This window comes from Haliotis rubra, unplaced genomic scaffold (genome assembly GCF_003918875.1).
Source record: "Haliotis rubra isolate DU_JTF1 unplaced genomic scaffold, ASM391887v1 Scf19, whole genome shotgun sequence".
Lineage (NCBI taxonomy): Eukaryota > Metazoa > Mollusca > Gastropoda > Lepetellida > Haliotidae > Haliotis > Haliotis rubra.
The window spans coordinates 981219-1003725 of NW_025765891.1; the positions used below are offsets into that span (position 1 = coordinate 981219).

General features: G+C 39.1%; 1 protein-coding gene across 1 annotated transcript in view; it reads right to left on the reverse strand.

The window, feature by feature from the left end:
- Positions 1-3837: 3837 nt before the first annotated feature.
- LOC124274329 (metal transporter CNNM4-like) overlaps positions 3838-22507 on the reverse strand; it is a 70610-nt gene continuing 51940 nt past the window's right edge. The window contains exons 4-7 of the mRNA XM_046709687.1: positions 9989-10120; positions 8438-8599; positions 7599-7679; positions 3838-6123 (exon numbers count right to left, since the gene is read on the reverse strand). Coding sequence (XP_046565643.1) covers positions 5525-6123; positions 7599-7679; positions 8438-8599; positions 9989-10120 — 974 coding nt within the window. The 3' untranslated portion in view covers positions 3838-5524. The remainder of the gene's footprint in view (positions 6124-7598; positions 7680-8437; positions 8600-9988; positions 10121-22507) is intronic.

Here is a 22507-nt window from a genome sequence, read left to right on the forward strand (position 1 = left end):
CAGTCAGTCCCATATCACAGAGCCAGGTTTCTCCTTGTGATGAGTACTGGTGTACTGGGTGATCTGCAGACAGGTTTCAGGGCTGATCTCGTACATCGTTATCCATCATGGTTGTAGCATGGAACAGCATGAGGTGTCTTCATATTCCTTCGGTGACCTTATTACAGATTTAGTTACGGACTGACTGAGTTTGGTTTTACGCCGCTTTTAGCAATATTCCAGCAACATCACGGCGGGGACACCAGAAATGGGCTTCACACATTGTGCCCATGTGGGGATTCGAACCCGGGTCTTCGGCATGACAAGCCAACGCTTTAACCATTAGGCTACCCCACCGCCCCGATTTAGTTACGGAGGATGAATGGAACCAAGTACAACAGAATGAACCAATCAAGTATATTCTGATTCCGCGCAGCACCGTGCCATGGACATGATAGCCAGAACAATCACCCCGACAAGGACGTCCACTCTGGAATGACTAAGAACTGGACTGACACCTGGTCAGATGAGTCCATCAGCAGCTGTACCTGGGAAGCAGTTCTCACATAAACAGGAGGAATGTACCACTAGGGTGTACAGCTCAATCAGGCCCATCTAGTGGTTTAAGATGTGATATCCAAACACTTTAAAAGAATTCTTTAACTGACACTTTTGAATATACCCTGGGTATACATTGTACATGCACCTCGAACTGGATGAGGTCGTTCTTTTACACTTTGTTCTAACATTTTGTCATAAAGTAATATTGTTGTGAGAGAAAAAATCCTATATGAATTCAACATAATACAAAGCTACATATATACTCTCGGCATCATATTTTTGCTTCACTCAAATTATCTTTTAAATCATCCTTAATAGACTGTGACTGCTTCTTCGACAATGCAGCTACAAACATATCTGGAATTATCCCCTGGTTCTCTGTTACCTATATTCCAGTGTATCACACATTGTACCACTGTGGGGAATCGAAACAGGGTCTTCAACATGACCGGCCAACAACCAGGCTACCTAAACACATCTGATTCGACTATTGCTGAAGTGAGAGAGTGAGCGAGGGACTGAATGAGTGAGCAGGTAGTGAGTGAGTGCAAGGGGAAACAAAATCAGATACACACATATCCAGTTCCCATACAAAACAATTTTATGTGTGAAGAAGTTATCTCCCTTACCTGAACCAACGCTCCATCTTCCTCCGACTATTACAGAAACCCCACAACAGTAACTAGGTGCAGTCTGTACAATCTTCACATACATCATTACCAGTATGCAGCCAGTGATGACTAGTCATCCTCAGTAGTGCTTTATAATTCATGTAATTATGGGTTAAAGTTTAAAAGAACAAGTTATAAACTATGATATCATTTGGCAATTAAACGTGATAAGTGTTTTCAGATGCATACGGTGATCACATCGTCGACATACAACAGCTTCGTCCAGCCACTCAGTAACATTTGTACACATCAGTAGCTAATGCCCTATCTCAGAATAATCTACTATGAAAACAAGACAAACAAATCTGTATATCTACCCAAGTGGGATATCCGAAAATAGGAGTATATCGTTCAGACAATTCCTGATGTCAAAAGAAAAATACTCAAAGCTCTAAAAAACCATCCAATATAAACCAACAAAAAGAGTACATTTGTTTGAAAACCAAACTGGTATATTTTTAACACGGCATACGTCTTTCTCAGGGATATGATGATATATGCATACAACAGTGGCTCTACACAGCTTGTGAAATGTACCAAATATAACACTGTCAACTTCGCATAAACAGTCTGATTAGAAATAATGAGTGTAACGTTTAACAAGGGACACATGTCCTCCATCTCTGACTATTTTCATGAATGTAATTATGTCAAACAATAACAAACTGTCAAATTCAATGACTGGCACTAGTAAGTAATCCCTTGCAATCACATGAAACCTGAAAACTGTTCCTATTTATTCATCTTACAGTCCGTTTGAATACCGATGAATTGCAATCTAACACAAAAACAAATAGACATAAGTAGTAATCACACGTCTCTGACATCACTAATGCACGTGCATATCACTTTTCGCGCTGTTCCTTTAGATGCCAATGCGCCCTTGTAACAAACTGGGAAAACGCACAAATAAATGATGACAGTTTCTTAAACAACTTTTTTATTTTTGTGACACAAATTATGCAATTCTTTTCTGGAGTTGGTCTGTTGTTTTTATTGCTGTCCGCGTTGGTTTGATTCTTTTATGTCTATTTGTTTTTGTGTTAGATTGCAATTCATCGGTATCATTTTGTCTCAAACGGACTTTAGACAAGGTTCAGGAGAGTAAGGCATTCAAAAGCATTTGTTTGTTTGCTTGTTTTCTGTTTCTTTTTTGTGGGATCTTTTAACGACACAAATCATTTTTCCAACCAATTATGGCCGCAGGGAATCTAGTGACTGATGTTATGAGCCATGGTACAATGACATTGAATTAAGTCACTAAGCCTGACCACTCCACCCAAAGTCACCTCTCATGTCCAGCACAGGTAGCTTACCAACTAAACAGATTGTTTATTATTATGTCTGGGATTAATGCCCAAAGTCAAACAATGATCACAAGTATGATGGACAATCACCCAAGGGAGGCGACTCTACAGATGTCGTAAGTTCCTGTGACCTCTACTACTGGATCTCCCATAACACAAATGCACCTCCCCAAAACATTCTCCATGACAATCAAGGGATAAAACAGTTTTCCTAACAACTGTCATATATAATACACTGTGTCATGCGATAATTATTCATTCAATCCATAATTCCTTTCTGTCACACAAATCACAGACAATATACACTGGTCCATCTATTTGATTAAACTCCACACAGAGTTTTATATTATTTTCATCATAATTAAGGTTACTTTTCAACAGGAAGCTCCACAAAGAAGCCTTTCAAGGTTTAACACACAATTTCAACATACCAGCTGTTACATCAACCATGTCTCCCGTGACAACACATTTTACATGAGTGTTACATATTAACAGAAGTATTTGTAAGCATTTCTCACAGTCATTTAGTCACATCCCTGATGAAATTGATAAAATTAAACAAAAATCAAAACCGTAGCTTAGCGTACATTAAGTCATATCAACACAATCAATTTTCCCAATGATTGTTACACATTTGACCCTAACCAGCTGAATGTCATATCTTTCAGGTACACTTTGTCTCCTTCAAACTTCAAAGTTCTGTTTGTCTTGACCTAACCAATTCCCTTTGCACAACAAGCTAACATTGTGACAGTAAGAAATTTAGGTACACTTAAAAAGGCTCTTCAAACATAATCTTTCCTTGATCCTCCCCAGCTTATTCTGTAACTTTGCACCCTCTTGGCCTACCTTTGACTTCCATCCCTTTGCTATGTAACTGCCCAGTCTCTACACATCCATATTAATCCTCCAGCACAGGACTGCTTTTCAGTTTCCTTGTTCACTGGACAATAGCATCCACAGAGCTGATTTTATGTCTGCTTCTCTCAATCACCTGAAATTCAGGACTAAACCACTGGGGCACTCAGGTAGAAATCACAGCACATTCTCTTCATGCAACTGAATTAGGAATTTTGTCATTATTCAAAACAAATTGAACAACACTGCCCAAGCAGAAGTGTCAGAGATGTAAAAGAGCTATTTGTTCAAAAGATCATAAGTTACATAACAGCATTTTATATAAATATGTAAATTATCAATATCATGATGTGTGAAACTGCTAATATTTGCTATGAGGGAAAACACAGATTTGTTCTAAAAGTTGGTAGATAACAAATTGAAGGTAATCTGAACTGAAACAAATATTCAATCAATTTCTATTTGTTCTCAATAAGGCCACAACAAATCAACTTCATGTTTGTCCAAATATCTTAAGGTGATGATAATAATTTGTAAACAATAACAATTACAACAGTATTTAAGGTAATACAATTTTCTATTAGCCTATAGACAGGTGTAACTTTATCAATTTATCAGGATGTAACCTGTCCTTGATGGAACAATCTCCATGAAATACCCCACAATGTTTAAAATGTAGAAGTCAGTTCCGTGAACAAATCATTAATCTGTTGTGGACTCATGCTCTCCGATCATTATGGATAGTCCTATCAAACTCTATCCCAGTTCAAGTGAAGGACACACTGTCCCACTATCCTCAATAAACTATCAAAAATTGTTCACATCTAAAGCAAATGCTGCTTGGCGTGTAATACATGATGGTGTAAACATTAGTGCCAAAGCAAGGCTAAATATTAGCAATATCAAACAGTCAAGCGTGGTATACGATAGTTGATGTGTATCAGCACAATCTTTACCAAAACCTATAAAACTGTTCTACATACAGAACTTACTGAAGCCTAGTAGAAATGCAAACTGTTCTTCCAATGACTAAACATTATTAGTGCACTCAGCCTCTCTAACCACTAGTCTGAAGTAAGAGTCAAGTAAACATTTTCTTTGGGCAAGTTAGCTCAGCTAATAACTGTCCACACCATAACACTTGAACTGAACAAAAAGTAGAGAGAGGCATGTTAGGGCTAGACTGACTGACTGAGTTTTGGTTTTACGCCGCTTTTAGCAATATTCCAGCTACATCACCGCGGGGGACACCAGAAATGGGCTTCACACATTGTACCCATGTGGGGATTCGAACCCGAGTCTTCGGCGTGACGAGACAACGCTTTAACCACTAGGCTACCCCACCGCCCCTCATGTTAGGGCTAGAAGACTTTTAGTGGCATAGACTGTTGGTGCTCTGGAATTTTCAGCCAATCAGATGCCAAGGGAGACACTACTGCAATACACTAAGGGAGGGGTGCTTATTTGAACATTTAAATCACATGATTGTTTCTACCCTTTAACAATGGTCTGAATATTCATCACACATCGTAAGTTATCCAACATGGTCCTAGTCCTGTAATAGTACACAATGATTCTTCACTGAACAAAACAGTACCTCGGAAACTAGGACAAGAGAATGAGGGTTGTGGATTGGTCCATTTTAGTTTAGTGGTTAAGTATTGCAGTCATTACAGGGTTGGGTTGGAGGTGGGTCTAATATAGTTGTAGTTGTCAAACAGCCATCTTTAGGAAGGTAGAGTGATGATAAGGTGGGCATGGAGTAGTGGTGGGGTCCATATTAAGTTCATGGTAAACAAGTCCGAAGTGGAATAGGTTCTGTTTTGGTTTAGTCATAAAGTGGGTAAGCCACTTTCGGTGGGGCTGTTATTGGGTTGGGGTGGAAATTATTTCAGTAATGTTTTAGCAAGACGTGAGAAATGTTGCCCTGTGAGTAGAGAACCTTCATTCATTAATCAGCAATCGAAACCGTAACAACAATGATGAAATATATTCTACTGGTATAGAGCTGCATTTCTACAGTGCTTCAGCATTGAAAGACTAGAGCCCTGTTGGTGTTCTACAGTGCTTGGTACTGTCCACTTCCAAATGGTGTTTAATCAAATAAATACTGTAAGAGTTATCTGCCCCTGTCGGGTGTAGCTACTGCTATAACTTGGGAGAACGTTTGGGAGAACGCTGGGCTTCCCTCTGGTCTCCGTGTCCAACTAGTGGAGTCTTCTCTTCATCAAAGTCAGCTGGAGTTGTCTCCTCTTTAACAGAATCTCCATCTGCATTCCTATCTCCTTCTCCGACTTTCTTCAACATGACATCATCCAACTTAGTCGCATCCTCTGACCAATCCTCAAGTTGAGCTTTTGAAGCCTTCTTCTCTGCTTCGTTGCTAGAGGCATTCTTGATCTCAACGGTGGGCATGTCTGGGGTCGTGGCCTTATGATGGAGGCCCTCAACAGAGTCCTTCTTGTCCAGGATATCACTGAAGGTCATGCTGCTGTTGTTGCGACTCATTTGCGAGGAATTGAGTGCCTTGTGCCATTCCTTCTTGAAGTGCTCTTCTTCATTCTGGTTGTACTCTTGCTGCTTGCGCACCATCATCGATGTGTGTCTGGCAGCGATGTAGTGATTGCGTCGGATGCGCAGGAACTGCACAAAGGTCTTGGCCTTGATGGTGAAGTCGGGCGTGTATGGCTCCTTCTTGTAGTCAACACTGTCCTGGCCAGGCGGTGCCAGTTGTTTCTCCTTAAAAGCTGTAGAAACAAAACAGACATGATCAAGCTTTCAGCTCCAAACACAGCGCATCCACAACTTTCCCATTATACAGCATGTCCTACAGGTCTAACTTCATGACCATGTTGAAAATCCCACATTTCAATCTATTAAATATCCTAAAAGTAGTACATCCTGCAAGTCTATGCATAGTATATTTTACAGATCTATTCATGGTTATCATATTGATGTATACAGTGTTTATCCTACAAGTCTATATATGGTACGTCCTACAGGTTTATATATAGTATATTCTGCAGGTCAATACACGGTATATGCTATGAGTCTTTACATGGTACGTCCTACAGGTTTATACATAGTATATTCTGCAGGTCAATACACGGTAAATTCTTTGAGTGTATACATGGTACATCCTACAGGTTTATACATAGTATATTCTGCAGGTCAATACACGGTATATACTATGAGTCTTTACATGGTATGCCCTCCAGGTTTATACACAGTATATTCTGCAGGTCAATACACGGTATATCCTATGAGTCTTTACATGGTATGCCCTCCAGGTTTATACACAGTATATCCTGCAGGTCAATACACGGTATATCCTATGAGTCTTTACGTGGTATGCCCTCCAGGTTTATAAACTGTATATCCTACACAGGGGCAGATCCAGGATTTTGGTTAGGGGTAAAAGCTCCTCAGGGAAAATGTTTTCGGGGAAAGAGGGGTGTACGCACCCCCACCCCAATCGTCCTTTGGATCCACCACTGCTACAGATCTATACACAACATATCATCCTTCCTGTACACTGTATGCAGGTATGCATATAGTCTAACATAAGTTTTTCTTCTCTCAGAGCTCCAGATAAGATTTATCTCATGTGGGTACTGTACCCACTGTATTGTTTTGGAGTGGGTATTATGAATGTTGAGTGGGTATTTCATTTTCCTTTACCCACTGCTTTCAAATATGTGAGTATTTCAGTGATTTTACTGACCTAAGTATATGTCATTGAATAGGTTTACTAAGCAGGTATGTTCTGCCTTATGTCATACCTAATCAAAACCAACTTAAATATAATGGAAATTATTTCATAAAAAATCACTCATCCTATACTGACAGTACAACACTAGTCCTATACTAACAGTACAACTTGATAGCAATCGATGTCTTTTTCATTACGCAAGCAATTTTATAAAAGCGCATTTGTTTTAAACTTTTTGCGTATCTAACATTTTAAATGCATAATTGGTACGCAACAATTATTTTTCAATGCGTAATTGGAAATTTTCTATGAGTATTTTACCCGGATACGCAGCTTATCTGGGCCTCTGTTCTCTATACTGCTACTTTTGTCACTGCACTGAAATGCCAGGTTTGGGGCTATTCACATGTCTCAATGTTCATGATATAAAAGTCCATATATTTCCTATCCCAGATCAGCACATGGCTATATACCTACAGTTCAGAGAGACAGATAAACAACCAGTCTTACTGAGAGCTCCGGTGCCAAAGTAGCTGAATGGTCCCGCTTCAAATGCCACGTTCTCCTTCCCGACGTACACATCAGCATGGCCTGGACAGAGAAGAATACAACAAATCATGTTCAGGCTACATCATATGTGACCACACTCTGGCACAGGTACCATTCTCCATACCATTCCTTGTGTAGGATCAATACCGACTGAAGGAACAGTGTGGTGTCCTTTCTGACTGAACTGGATTAATATGGCACATTAAAAGCTTTCTATCACAGTTCGGAGTAGAGAAAGGCCAGGTCAGATATTTCCAAATACAGCCCACTGACTTCAGACTCTCCACCTGGATGTTTCCATCCTCAACAGCCGTTTTCCATCCCCAACTGTCTGCTTCCACCCATGCTTTGCAAACCAAACTGTCAACTTCCATCACTAACACCAACCCTCAGGCTTGCATCACAAACTTCCAGTCCCCATGCTTGCACCCCAATTTCAAACTTCCCCAACACCCAACCCTCATGCTTGGGACCCAATAAACATGTTTGCATCGTAAAAGGCCAACTTTCGTCCCCTCTCAGCCCACCCTCACACCTGCATCACAAAGACCCAATACACAAGCTTGTACCTGCAAACACCACCTTCCACATCCCCAAGCCCTCAGTCATGCAGCTCAAACTTCCAATCCCCATGCTAACATCCCCAACTGCTAATTTCTACACCCAAACACCCACCCTTAGGTTCCACCCCTAAAATAACCCAGATCTCATTCTCTAGCCATTTACTATTAAATAACTGCTATACACAATTGAAGGTAAACCTTGGATAATCCAACATGGCAACTGGTGGGTAATCTTACCTTGAAGGATGAGGATGAAGTAGTCGCACTCGATCCCAGCCCTGTATAAATAGTTCTTCTCACTGTCATCTTCTGTGAAGGTAAGGTTAACGACAATGTTCTGTTGGAGGAGGCGTTTGAGAACGTTGCGAGTCAGGTTGTCTTCAGAGAAAGGCTCCACACCTGCAACAGTGAGTGACAGAGTGACTTGGGATGAACATGGCTCTGAACAGCACTTCAGTTGTCTACTTAATGAGGAAGAGAAATGGCTACTGACGAAAGTTCATCTGGAACCTTAACACCATCAGCAACAACTCATTCAATTTTGACTTCAAAAATCCAAAATTCCAGTCGCCATTGCTAAAACCACTGAGACACTCTTGTCACCTGGTCTTTCAAAAACTCAGGTATGATGTAATTCTGACATTTGATACTTGACATGTTAATCAAGAGTGCAACAACTATACACTAAAGAATATTTTTAACATTTCAGAGACAGATAATATTTGAAATGTAGGTCAATACAAAAATTACTGAGTTAAAAAACTGTATGTCTGTGTGTAAGTATTTTGTCAACAATATTCTTCTTGATCTATTTCCTGGAGTTCATCAGCACATGCCTATTGCATCATAATATCATGTGACATCCATTGAAGCATGACGTCATGACGAGGAGTCACATCATGTACTTTGTTAAATAATAGGTTCCCATCTGATACACACATTAGATACAACATCATATGATAAATGGTTTAGCACATTTAAACATGAACACTGTCTCTCTCTTTTAGCAAAACTGACTTTTCAACAAAGTGGGAATGGAAACTTGTCATAAACCATTAATGAAACACCAAGTTACTGTCAACAGTATTTCAGTTATACCACACTGTGTTCGGGTACAACGCTGCTTGGAACAGTATATCAGTTATACCACACTGTGTTCGGGTTCAACACTGCTTGGAACAGTATTTCAGTTATACCACACTGTGTTCAGGTACAACACTGCTTGGAACAGTATTTCAGTCCGATTATAGAGTTTTCCGTGTAATGGCTCTTTGAGTAGCATTTCAGTTTCATCACAGCAAATCGGCTTCACACGGGAGAAAAGATCAAAGTGATTTGACTCTCAGAAGATAACCACTTTAGTGAACTTCTTTGAGGGGCATTTTTAGAAGTTGTATAGATAAAGGATAACCAAGTTCTATGGATAGTCAACTTCTTTATTGCAATGAGTGTGACGTTTCGGTGTAGGTGCTAACACCATTATCAAGCAAGTTATCATCACTTGCTTGATAACGGTGTTAGTACCTGCACCGAAATGTCGCACTTATTGTAATAAAGAAGTTGACTATCCATAGAACTTGGTTTTCCTTCACGTTAGTGAAACCCAAAATCTGGAACTGACAAATCTAGCTGCATGTCATGAACCCCTAATCATAGGTTTCTGGTATGGGTAAGGGAAGCAACTCTGCATAGTGTCATGCAGCAGACGATTGAGCTACCAGTGGCCCTGACATTGATTTGACTAGATGAGCAATGCGGTCTTCACGACCACCTCGTCTAACAACTCACTGGTCCACAGAAACTGGAAGGCTGCCAGCGCCAACTGGGGGGAGAGTTTGGTGTAGTTCTCCTCCTCTGGTCCGCTGAATACACTGTAGTCCTGCTTCTCGCGGCGCCGAGGTTTCTTCTTACGGTTGTCAGCTGAAAAACAGTTCCAGAGAATTATGATATGTAAACCAATGACTGTATACAACACTTTATATTACATGTACACGACATTACATCTTTAAAATTCACACAGGTTTCACTGTGTGCACTGGCCATATCTCAGCTGTAGCTATGGAAACAATGTCTGGACATTTGTGGTTATAACAAGTCAGCACTCCAAGTGTCTATCCAAAGCTTTGCAGACGTTAAGGTCAACCAATCACCTGTGACAATGTGTGGTCTGGGGACGAAATCCTTCAGAAATGCCAGCAATGTTTTTAGGGCCCCATGGCTACAATACGATAACAAGAAACATTCATTTGAAAGTAAAGCATTATCCAATTGTCCCTGCTTATTCAATTTTAAAGACATTATCTAAAATTGGAAAATTTGAATATTTCCTAGATGGAATTCAAAGAGCTGAAATAGAAATACAAATTTGAATGTTAAGCTAAATTGAACAAATGGCTGCAGATCAATCCACCCACGCACGTCAATCCCCAATGAATTTTCCTGCCCAGTGGGTACTCATAATCTTGTACATGTATGAGTTACCTCCCTTCTATCAATAGTTTCCACTCCGCTGCACTCGGTAATTCAATAACCATGAAAAAATCAAATTCATTACATAATCAATACTGTTATCCCTGCAACACAGTGTGTCAGCATGCCCTAGACAAGGTCAACCGGCAGCTCTACCAGCCACACTGAAAATATAACTAGCCTCACCAACACAACATAACCTACATGACAGTGAAAGGTAAATGAAATCCTTCTGTCTCAATTTACCAAGACAAGAGAGTCAATGGTTCAGTCTGATGCTCAGGGTCGGAGCAGTCTATGGTCCGAGAACTGCAATGGTTAATCAGTATGTAACCTTTGGTGTTCTCTGTAGGTTCATCAACGGTGCTGATGGAGACATAACGAGGTACAGCCTTGTTCTGGGTGTGTCAGCTGTGTAAACAACCTGACATTTACCATCTGATTTGGCTCCCCGTAAGGGTGACTTTCAAAAGGACACGTTGACAAACTGATTAATATACATCACACACCAACATACTTGATGTTGGCTGCAAAATATGATTGGTCGTATAATATACATGTTTGTCCATTTCCAGCTATGCAGTTCTACACATGTAGTCATCTTGATTGTGTAGTAACTAGTGAGTCGGGTTTAACACCACTTTGTTCAGCATTCATGCATATTCAGCATATATCATAGCATGACTGCTTACTAGGGCTGTAACGATGCATCAAACTATCCATGGATTGCAATTGTTGAGTCTCCGATAGCAATTAATCGATGGTAGAAACGAAAAACTATCGATGCATCATTAGTATGAGGGACTATCGATAGTTTAGTAATTGACTTTGTTCATAAATGTGCAGCACAAAATAGAGGAAGTACCAGATTCGTTCACTTTGATTTAGGGTTATCTGCCCCAGTTACCTGTTTAACAAACATGACTGTCTACTTGATCTGGGTTTCAAGTGTCTTGTCAGTTATTAAAGAGACTGAAACTACTTCAACTTGTTTTTATTTCATATAAATTATACATTCATTTGGGAAATGACTTCAAATGAGACAATTTACGGAGAAAAAAAACTATTGCAATAGTTGGTAGCAATAGACTATCGCTATCGCAAGAGTATATTACAATAGATTATCAGCGAGAATAAATGCTGGACTCCGATGTTCATCCCACGGCGTAAAACCAAACTCACTCACTCACTGTTGATGAGCGAGTACAGTTTGATGCTGCTTATGGCAAATACTCCAGATATGTCATAGTTTCGTCAGATATGGCCTTCACACGTTGTTCACGGAGGATTCAAACATATGTCTTTGTATTAATATTATCCTCTAGTTTCAAACTGTTCTGAGTTGTTCCCTGGTATTCAATGAGGCTGTGTAATGACAAATAAACTGTATCACAAAAGCATAATTTAGAAAGCGTATTGCAGCATTCCTGTATAAAATATGTGTTATTAGTGGTTACCTGTTTTAATGTCTAAAATAAATACCCATTCTGAGTGCAATTAAGTCATATAGACAAGGAATATTTCTTCATCCCATCAATCCAAGAAATCCAATGACTATAAATCAAGATTTACACGAGATCTTATTTCATCTGTTTCTGTGAACAACAGGTCGTCTATCAGAAAAGGATTTCATGCATCAACATCTTTAATTATACTGACATTTTATAATATCTCCCATATATCAGAAGATTATTCGAAATTCATCGACCACGAAATCCATTACGACTTACAATTTGTGAAGAAAAGATCTTTCGCAATGTTGCGATATTACAGGAATTTGGATCTATTTACAAACTGTATCAGTGGAAGTTTACCAACATGTACATATTTTACCTCCATGTGTGCGATGCTGTACTTCCTTCTGGTTTCATCAAGGGAGGATACAATGACAAATATTATTATTATTTTTCATGATCTGCATTATTCAGCTAGTGAATGATTTTGTTAGGATGTATAAGTTCTGATTCTGCTTATGAACACATTTTTTCAAACATTCATCTTGTCGCCTATAGAAATCGTGAGTTGGCCCACGCCCTTAATTAAGGCTGTTAACAATGTCAATGTCGGAATGATTATCAAACGAAATCATTATAAACTTGATAAATATGAAAATATTTTTAGAAAGACATCTACAGTTACATAATTGGTTCATGCAATAAATTGTTTTTGTTTATAGCTCATTAAACAGAAAGTTGCTAATTGTTTCAAAAATGGGAAACTTCAGTGTTTTCTCTTCACCAAAGAACAAAAATATTGATCGAATTATAAAAAATGATTTCATTATGACGAAAATATGAGACTGAGTACCACTTGACGTGATGTGCCTGAAGTCAACAATGGACTATTGTGGCTGTGTGGTGAAAAATTTGACAAATACATTATTAATTCATGGGGATTTCATTTTAAGGGATATAAACTACTTAAAGTTAAAGTTGATATATTTAGAAAGCTGAGCATTCACATGAGTGAGTGAGCGAGTTTGGTTTTACGCTGCACTCAGCAACATTCCAGCCATATGGCGGCAGTCTGTAAATAATCGAGTCTGGACCAGCTAATCCAGTGATCAATAGCATGAGCATCGATCTGCACAATTGGGAACTGATGACATGTGTCAACCAAGTCAGCAAGCCTGACCATCTGATATTGATCCCATTAGGATCAGCAGCTCACAAGACTTTCTTGCTAAACTTTATATAAAGCATGGGTTAAATGATATGTAAATTCTACTTTGTAATTAGTTATTGCAAGTTTATTAGGGGATGTCATTGTGCTGCTCTCCTGTCGCTGTCAAATGGGTTCGACAGCAGCACTGAGAGGATTAATGAGCACTTTGGAGCTGAACCCTGTTTTACACAGCAGTCTCAGTGATATGAGTATTCATTACCATGTTTACAGTTTAAACAAACACGTGGCTGTTCCATGTTTATAACATCTCTGTCACATTTAGTGTAAGGTTATTAAATACATCCATGACACTAATTCTAACTTGTTCTTAAGTCTCCAATTCATAAACTTGTTCTTAAGTCCTCCATTTGGTCCTCAGGTACAAGAATCCAAGTTAAGTTGTTCCAAGGTCCTCAGGTCAAGTTACATGCTGTTGGTCCTCAGGTACAAAAGTTACAGGCTGTTCCCAGGCATACACAAGTTGCACGCTGTTCCAAGGTCCTCAGGTACACAAGGTACACATGTTCCAAGGTCCTCAGGTACACAAGTTACAGGCTGTTCCAAGGTCCTCAGGTACAGGCTGTTCCAAGGTCCTCAGGTACAAAAGTTACAGGCTGTTCCAAGGTCCTCAGGTACACAAGTTACAGGCTGTTCCAAGGTCCTCAGGTACACAAGGTACGGAAGTTACAGGCTGTTCCAAAGTCCTCACGTATGCAAGTTACAGGCTGTTGTTCACAGGTCCTCACGTATGCAAGTTACAGGCTGTTGTTCACAGGTCCTCAGGTATGCAAGTTACAGCCTGTTGTTCACAGGTCCTCAGGTACGGAAGTTACAGGCTGTTGTTCACAGGTCCTCAGGTACGCAAGTTACAGGCTGTTGTTCACAGGTCCTCAGGTATGCAAGTTACAGGCTGTTGTTCACAGGTCCTCAGGTATGCAAGTCACAGGTCCTCAGGCTGTTGTTCACAGGTCCTCAGGTATGCAAGTTACAGGCTGTTGTTCACAGGTCCTCAGGTATGCAAGTTACAGGCTGTTGTTCACAGGTCCTCAGGTATGCAAGTTACAGGCTGTTGTTCACAGGTCCTCAGGTACGCAAGTTACAGGCTGTTGTTCACAGGTCCTCAGGTATGCAAGTTACAGCTGCTGTTCCAAGGTCCTCAGGTACATGAAAGTTACAGGCTGTTGTTCCAAGGTCCTCAGGTATGCAAAGTTACAGGCTGTTGTTCACAGGTCCTCAGGTACGCAAGTTACAGGCTGTTGTTCACAGGTCCTCAGGTACGCAAGTTACAGGCTGTTCCAAGGTCCTCAGGTACACAAGTTACAGGCTGTTTCCAAAGTCAAGGTCGCAGGAGTTCAGGTTCCAAAGTTATGAAGCAGGCTGTTCCAAGGTCCTCAAGGACACAAGTTACAGGCTGTTCCAAGGTCTTCAGGGATGCACAAGTGAGTTACACACATTGTTCCAAGGTCCTCAGGTGCACAAGTTACAGGCTGTTGTTCCAAGGTCCTCAGGTACGCAAGTTACAAGCTGTTCTTCCAAGGTCTTCAAGGACACAAGTTACACATTGTTCCAAGGTTCCCAAGTACGTGAGTTACACATTGTTCCAAGGTTCCCAAGTACGTGAGTTACACATTGTTCAAAGGTCCTCTGTTAAGGACTGAACAGGAATTACTCCAATCGGCACCTGATTGTTTCAAGCTTAACACACAAGTAGCTTCTTCTCAATAGATGAAATTGAGACGTCAGAAAATTAGATTGTTTCAATCCCCCATACACCAGGCAGTAGATTGATGGGAAGTGATAAGTTTAAGCCCCCATAGGATTGAAACTGGGGAAAGTATGGATTATCCAATTTGCTCTCTCAACTCACTGGCTAGATTGTGCTTCGGAGGCACACAACTCAGTTCCTGCCCTTACCTCAAGTAGAGGACTAATCTGCCCTAATTTGGTCACTCCACTAAAGCAGGAACACAGTCTGCTCTGTGAACATGGGAGGTAAAGAAATATCCCTTCCTCTTCCATGGCATTTCCACTGGCATTTATACTGGAGTGAGTGAGTGAGTGAGTGAGTGAGAGTGAAGGAAGGAAGGGAGTTTTTATGCTGCTTTAGCACAATTCCACCAACAGTATGATGTGAGACACCATAAATCAAACGATAATTATAATTGATTATTGTTCTAATAATACCATTTTCACCATAGACCATATTGTTCAGGAATTTCACCATTTTGCTTTTTAGAGGCCCAACGGCTTTAATATTATCAGATGAAACATTAATTTGCCAAGTAAACAATTCCCAACCTAATCCAATATTAAAGGCATTATCGAAATTGGAAAATTTGAATATTTCCTTGATGGAATTCAAACAACTGAAGATGGAAAACCAACATATGTATTAGTTTTGAGGCAAACCCTATCCTCAACCTTGCATATTCATAGGTGCATTGGTGCAGAGGATAGCATTTACCTAAAAGATATTAGATATGTTGGCTCAGTGATGACATCTGGTGAGAAATCTCAAGATTTTCTAGTGATATTACAGACAAACCAGGAGTTTAAGGCTATGATGTGAGCTTTTCAAATGGAATAAAGGGATTCACATACTGTACACCTGTTGGGAATCACGTCTCGACCTTCAGCGAAATGACCAAACACTTAAACCACAAGGCTACACATTAGCCTCTTAGTGAATTAACTCTCCTTTTAAACAGAACTGTTATTCCCAGATGTTTTACCTTGTTATATATGAGAAAAGCCTACACATGCATTAGTGTACAACAGAAAAACAGATTATAGTTATTAATCTGGTATCTGAATCAGCAGATGCTGGCATGGCAAAGGGACACAACCCTGGAAAGCAAAGAACATGGCCTTTGACCAGTTGGGCATGGATGCCTTGTGATTAACCAAAGAGAACATGAGAAGGCCCAAACACGAGTTACTGAATATTATAAACATTGCAATCAGCAATATATATCAAACCAGAGAAAATTTGCAAGTGTAAAAGAAAACTTGTTAAACACTTCACAATGTCTTAACAGTGAGTGAGTGAGTCTAGTTTTATGCCACTTTTAGCAATATTCCCGCAATATCACGGCAGGGGACACCAGAAATGGGCTTCATACATTGCACCCATGTGGGCTCTTAAGCAGAGTGGACAAAGTTTTCAAACGTCCTAATATATTCAACTTAATCTTCCTTTGAAATCGTTCTTCAGGTCCCAAATCAGCAAAGCCTGGCGATATCCTGGCTCGCTCAAGGAAGAATTGATTGTTGTGTTGTGCAGCTTCCATGGTTTCTTTAGCCATAACACCGGCACTCTTGCAGCTAGTGCTCTTCTACATAACCTTATCTGCAGACAAGTTTCTTTATCACACACCAACATTCTTCTTCATTCAGATCTTAAATCTTCAGTCTAAATATTTCTATGATGTACAAGCCCTCCATCGACCATAAAACCCCTGATTCAACCTCTTTCCTTCTCATATTCACAAACAAACCTCTTTATCATTACTCATTAAAAAATAAGCCAATCTGCATAGCCATTAACTTTGTAGACAGTAACGTAGAGGTTGTCATAACGATGTGATAAACTACCTGTGTCTTCAGTTGCCAGAGAGCCCCAGTCAGCCAGCACGATGAGACGAGACTGTGTGGGTGGCAGTCTTACAGTGGAAACATTACACAACACATATTACATGCACAAAAACAGCATTCTCATACAGCCCTGGTTGATTGGAATTCCTCTCACATTCCATTACAAGGTCTCCATCTGCCATATTAACATGCCTTCAATCGCTGGCAGGGAAGTATACATTTCACGCTCGATCACAAGTCCCATTGAGTCTCCCTAAATGATATTTTGCAAGACCATTTCACACCATCCATGGCTAAATATCAATAGAGCTAACTACATGTACTATGTGATTTGTGCAATAATGAGTGAGTGAGTGAGTGAGTGAGTTGGGTTTTATGCCACTTTTAGCATTATTCCAGCAATATCAGAAATGGGCTTCACACATTGTACCAATGTGGGGAATCGAACCCGGGTCTTTGGCGTGATGAGCAAATGCTTTAACCACTAGGCTACCATACCGCCCCTGTAGCTATTTCTGTTTAAATGAAACACAAAGGTTTGTTATGTTTACTGCTGGATATTGCTCACAATATACAGATCGATAATCAGAACTAGGTAATCAATCAATTATTGATTGGAATTGTAAACCCCAAGACAAAACGCATGTGGGCAATAATAAGTGAGTAAGTGAGTTTAGTTTTACTCCGCTTTTAGCATTATTCCAGCAATATCATGGCAGGGACACCAGAAATGGGCTTCACACATTGTACCCATGTGGGGAATCGAACCCTGGTCTTTGGCATGATGAGCAAATGCTTTAACCACTAGGCTACCCCACCACCCCTGGGCAATTATGGGACACAATCATGACACTGTGCAAAGGAAACAGGCACCGGGTAATACTACAATGAAGATGATCAACGATATTTCCAGTTGAGAAACGTACTTGAGTATGTTGCTTACATTGCAGTTTTATGACTCAGGAAACTGTATCAGCTGATTTGACAAACATTACAATAAGAAGCATACTTTCTAAAGTTTAATTTGATATTTCATTTTTTATGAATATGGATAAGTCCCATGCCCCTCAATAATCACTGACATGCTTTGAAAACTGGGCTTTCTATGAATGTGTAAATATACTTTGTTACAAATGTCCGGTATCTTAGGACATTCCAGAAAGGGGTCCCAGGTAGTTATGAATGTAACCAATATTACTGATGTTCAGGGATTAAAATATTCATAGCTTTGACAAGTTCAAAATATGGGTTTAAAACACATATTCTTCAAAAAAGAAGATGACAAACTGAGTTTCATGATATATGTTTTCATTTCATCATAACCTGTTGCAAATTTGCACTGTTTGGACTCGAAGGCCATTTCTGGGAAATCAGCGAAAGCTGCCATCTCCCATGGCATGGGGTGACAGGTTGATGAATAAGGAAAAGAAAGATGAAAGAGTATATTTCTCCAACAACGACAAAGAACATTTATTTACCAATACTGAGTCTAAGTTTTATCAATTAGTTTGCAATTACCTCAGGAAAATAACACAAACTCAAAATATATACCTCTCCATCGCAATCTTGGATGTAGCTGAACATGATCCACATCCCAATTACTCATGACTAACTGTCAATGGCTGCCAGTGTTGTTGTTGACATGAAGATGTCAGATGACAACCTGATCTATGATGTAGTTTTGTATTATCCTGTAGACTAATGGGAATGAGCCTGCCTGTAGAATGTGATCGTCAATGGAACCACTAAATACAACCCATGTTCAGGCCAACCTTCGTTTGGATGACACGAGGGATCATTCATGTTTAAGCTAATGATGTGACAGAATTTCATCATGTTTGATAAGCTGTTGTGAGAAAATGCCTGTTCTATGACTATGTAGTTATGCTTGCAAGATTTCATGGCCTTTGAAGGGGAGCAACTGGCCAAGAGGCTTTCAACTCCCTCCTTCCAAATCCTGACATTACTGATCCACACAGATGAATATGCAAGTCAGTAACCATATTATGTTGTAATGAATAAAGTTTTCCCAAAACACTTTATATAATGTTTTATTCTATTTTCATTATCAAGGAAAGCAAGGAAACTATGGACCATCTCACCGAGAGTATCATAAACACTATGTATGTAAGATATGCCTTTGTTTAACGTGATCTTATCATCAAACAGGTCAGGGTTACAATCTACACTATCAAGGTCGTTGTGAAAATCATCTGATTACAAATGTACCATATTTCTTTTATAAGACACTCGGGTATTTATTAATTTTGTTCTAGTGGTTGATTCAGAATCTATTATGGTCATCCCTGGCAGAGTGCATCATCAATTCGCATTCCAACTTCTTAAAACTGAGATACTGGTACCATCTAAAATGCTGTCTTTGGATATCATGTTGTACTTTCCTGACAAAACTTGTCATTGGTGTGTTGCTATGGTGACTAGCTTGGAGTTGCTATGGTGATAAGTTTCATTCATCAGCTGTTCCTTTGTTGACAAGCTTGGTTTATCAGAATGTTGCTATGGTGACAATCTTGATTCATCAGTGTGATGCCATGTTGACAACAGAGCTCCAGATAAGATTTAGCTCATGTGGGTACTGTACCCAATGTATTTTTTTAGAGTGGGTATTATGAATGTTGAGTGGATATTTCATTTTCCGTTACCCACTGCTTTCAAATATGTGAGTATTTCAGTCATTTTACTCACCTAAAAATAAGTATTATGTCATTGAGTAAGTTTACTAAGCAGGTATGTTCTGCCTTATGTCATACCTAATCAAAACCAACTTAAATATAATGGAAATGATTTCATAAAAAAATCACTCATCCTGTACTGACAGTACAACACTAGTCCTATACTAACAGTACAACTTGATAGCAATCGATGTCTCTTTCATTACGCGAGCGATTTTTATAAATATATTCCGTACGCATTTGTTTTAAACTTTTGCTAATATCTAACATTTTTTAAATTTTATGTGAATTGCAGTATCGCTGTGACAAGTTTCATTCAATAATTATTTTTCAATGCGTAATTGGAAAAAAATTTATGCGTATTTTACCCGGATACGCAGCTTATCTGGGCCTCTGTGACAAGTTTCATTCATCTCCATAGTGAGCATATGAGACAGTGAGATAAGTTTGTCAAAAACAAGGCAACAGAGTGTATGATGTTAGATGAAACATATGTGTCACATGATGCGATATGATATATATCTTCACCGAAAGCACACAGCAAGATACATAATGTGATACAATATGTAACTTCCTAGTAAGTGCATTGAAAGATGCATGATGCGATATGATACATACCTTCATGGTAAGTGCATTAAAAGATGCATGACGCCATATGATACATATCTTCATGGTAAGTGCATTGAAAGATGCATGATGCCATATGATACATATCTTCATGGTAAGTGCATTGAAAGATGCATGATGCCATATGATACATATCTTCATAGTAAGTGCACTGAAAGATGCATGATGCCATATGATACATATCTTTATGGCAAGTGCATTGAAAGATGCATGAAGCCATATGATACATATCTTCATGGTAAGTGCACTGAAAGATGCATGATGCAATATGAAACGAATCTTCATAGTAAGTGCACTGAAAGATGCATGATGCCATATGATACATATGGTAAGTGCATTGAATGGTAAGTGCATTTCAAAAGATGCATGACGCATATGATACATATCTTCATAGTAAGTGCATTGAAAGATGCATGATGTCATATGATACATATCTTCATAGTAAGTGTGAAAGATGCATGATGTCATATGATACATATCTTTATGGTAAAAGATGCATGATGCCATATGATACATATCTTCATGGTAAGTGCATTGAAAGATGCATGATGCGATATGATACATATCTTTATGGTAAGAGCATTGAAAGATGCATGATGCCATATGATACATATCTTTATGGTAAGTGCATTGAAAGATGCATGATGCCATATGATACATATCTTTATGGTAAGTGCATTGAAAGATGCCATATGCATATGCGATATGATGCCATATGATATCTTCATGGTAAGTGCATTGAAAGATGCATGATGCTATATGATACATATCTTTATAAGAGCATTGAAAGAAGCATGATGCGATATGATACATAGCATTGAAAGATGCATGATGCCATATGATACATATCTTCATGGTAAGTGCATTGAAAGATGCATAATGCGATATATGTATCTTCATAGTAAGTGCACTGAAAGATGCATGATGCTATATGATACATATCTTTATGGTAAGAGCATTGAAAGATGCATGATGCCATATGATACATATCTTTATGGTAAGTGCATTGAAAGATGCATGATGCCATATGATACATATCTTTATGGTAAGTGCATTGAAAGAAGCATGATGCCATATGATCAATCTTCATGGTAAGTGCATTGAAAGATGCATGATGCCATATGATACATATCTTCATGGTAAGTGCATTGAAAGATGCATGATGCCATATGATACATATCTTCATGGTAAGTGCATTGAAAGATGCATGATGCCATATGATACATATCTTTATGGTAAGAGCATTGAAAGATGCATGATGCCATATGATACATATCTTTATGGTAAGAGCATTGAAAGATGCATGATGCATATGATACATATCTTTATGGTAAGGGCATTGAAAGATGCTTATGCCATATGATACATATCTTCATGGTAAGTGCATTGAAAGATGCATGATGCCATATGATACATATCTTCATGGTAAGTGCATTGAAAGATGCATGATGCCATATGATATGTATCTTCATAGTAAGTGCATTGAAAGATGCATAATGTGATATGATATGTATCTTCATGGTAAGTGCACTGAAAGATGCATGATGCGATATATGTATCTTCATGGTAAGTGCATTGAAAGATGCATGATGCGATATGATACATATCTTCATGGTAAGTGCACTGAAAGATGCATGATGCGATATGATACGTATCTCAACAGTAAGCACCTGATACGTGATGTGATACAATAAAAATTGCCATGTTAAAAGACATCTGTCATCTCAAAAGACACAGGGGTTTTTAATAATAATCTTTCTTTAGCGTTACATAGCTCCAGCTAGATTCAATCAAATACTAATATCACATAGCTGGCATAAACAACAAACAAACAAATCATATCTATTTCAAATCATGAGAAAAACACAGCCATTAACTGTACTAGCTAGCTTATGGGCAAGCATTAAGTTCTACTGCAGACTGTAGTTATGTAGATACAAAGAGTTGATGACAGGCTCACAGTATATGAAGCTTGTTGCCTTGTCTATCTTGTACCTGTGTATGTCGCACTTGTTCAGACATCAGAGTCAAGCAATATAACAGTGGTTTGTAAACAATCAGTCAAGACCAAAAAACCCAGTGATCATTAAAAAAAAACAATCAAAAGTATAATCAGCATTGATTCATGCAATTCGGATACCATGTCATGTATCAACCAAGTCATCAATTCTGACCATCCGATCCCATTAGTCACCTCTTTATGACATGTAGGGGCTGTAGGAGACCAATTCCAAGCAAGATATTCGGAACAACATAATCT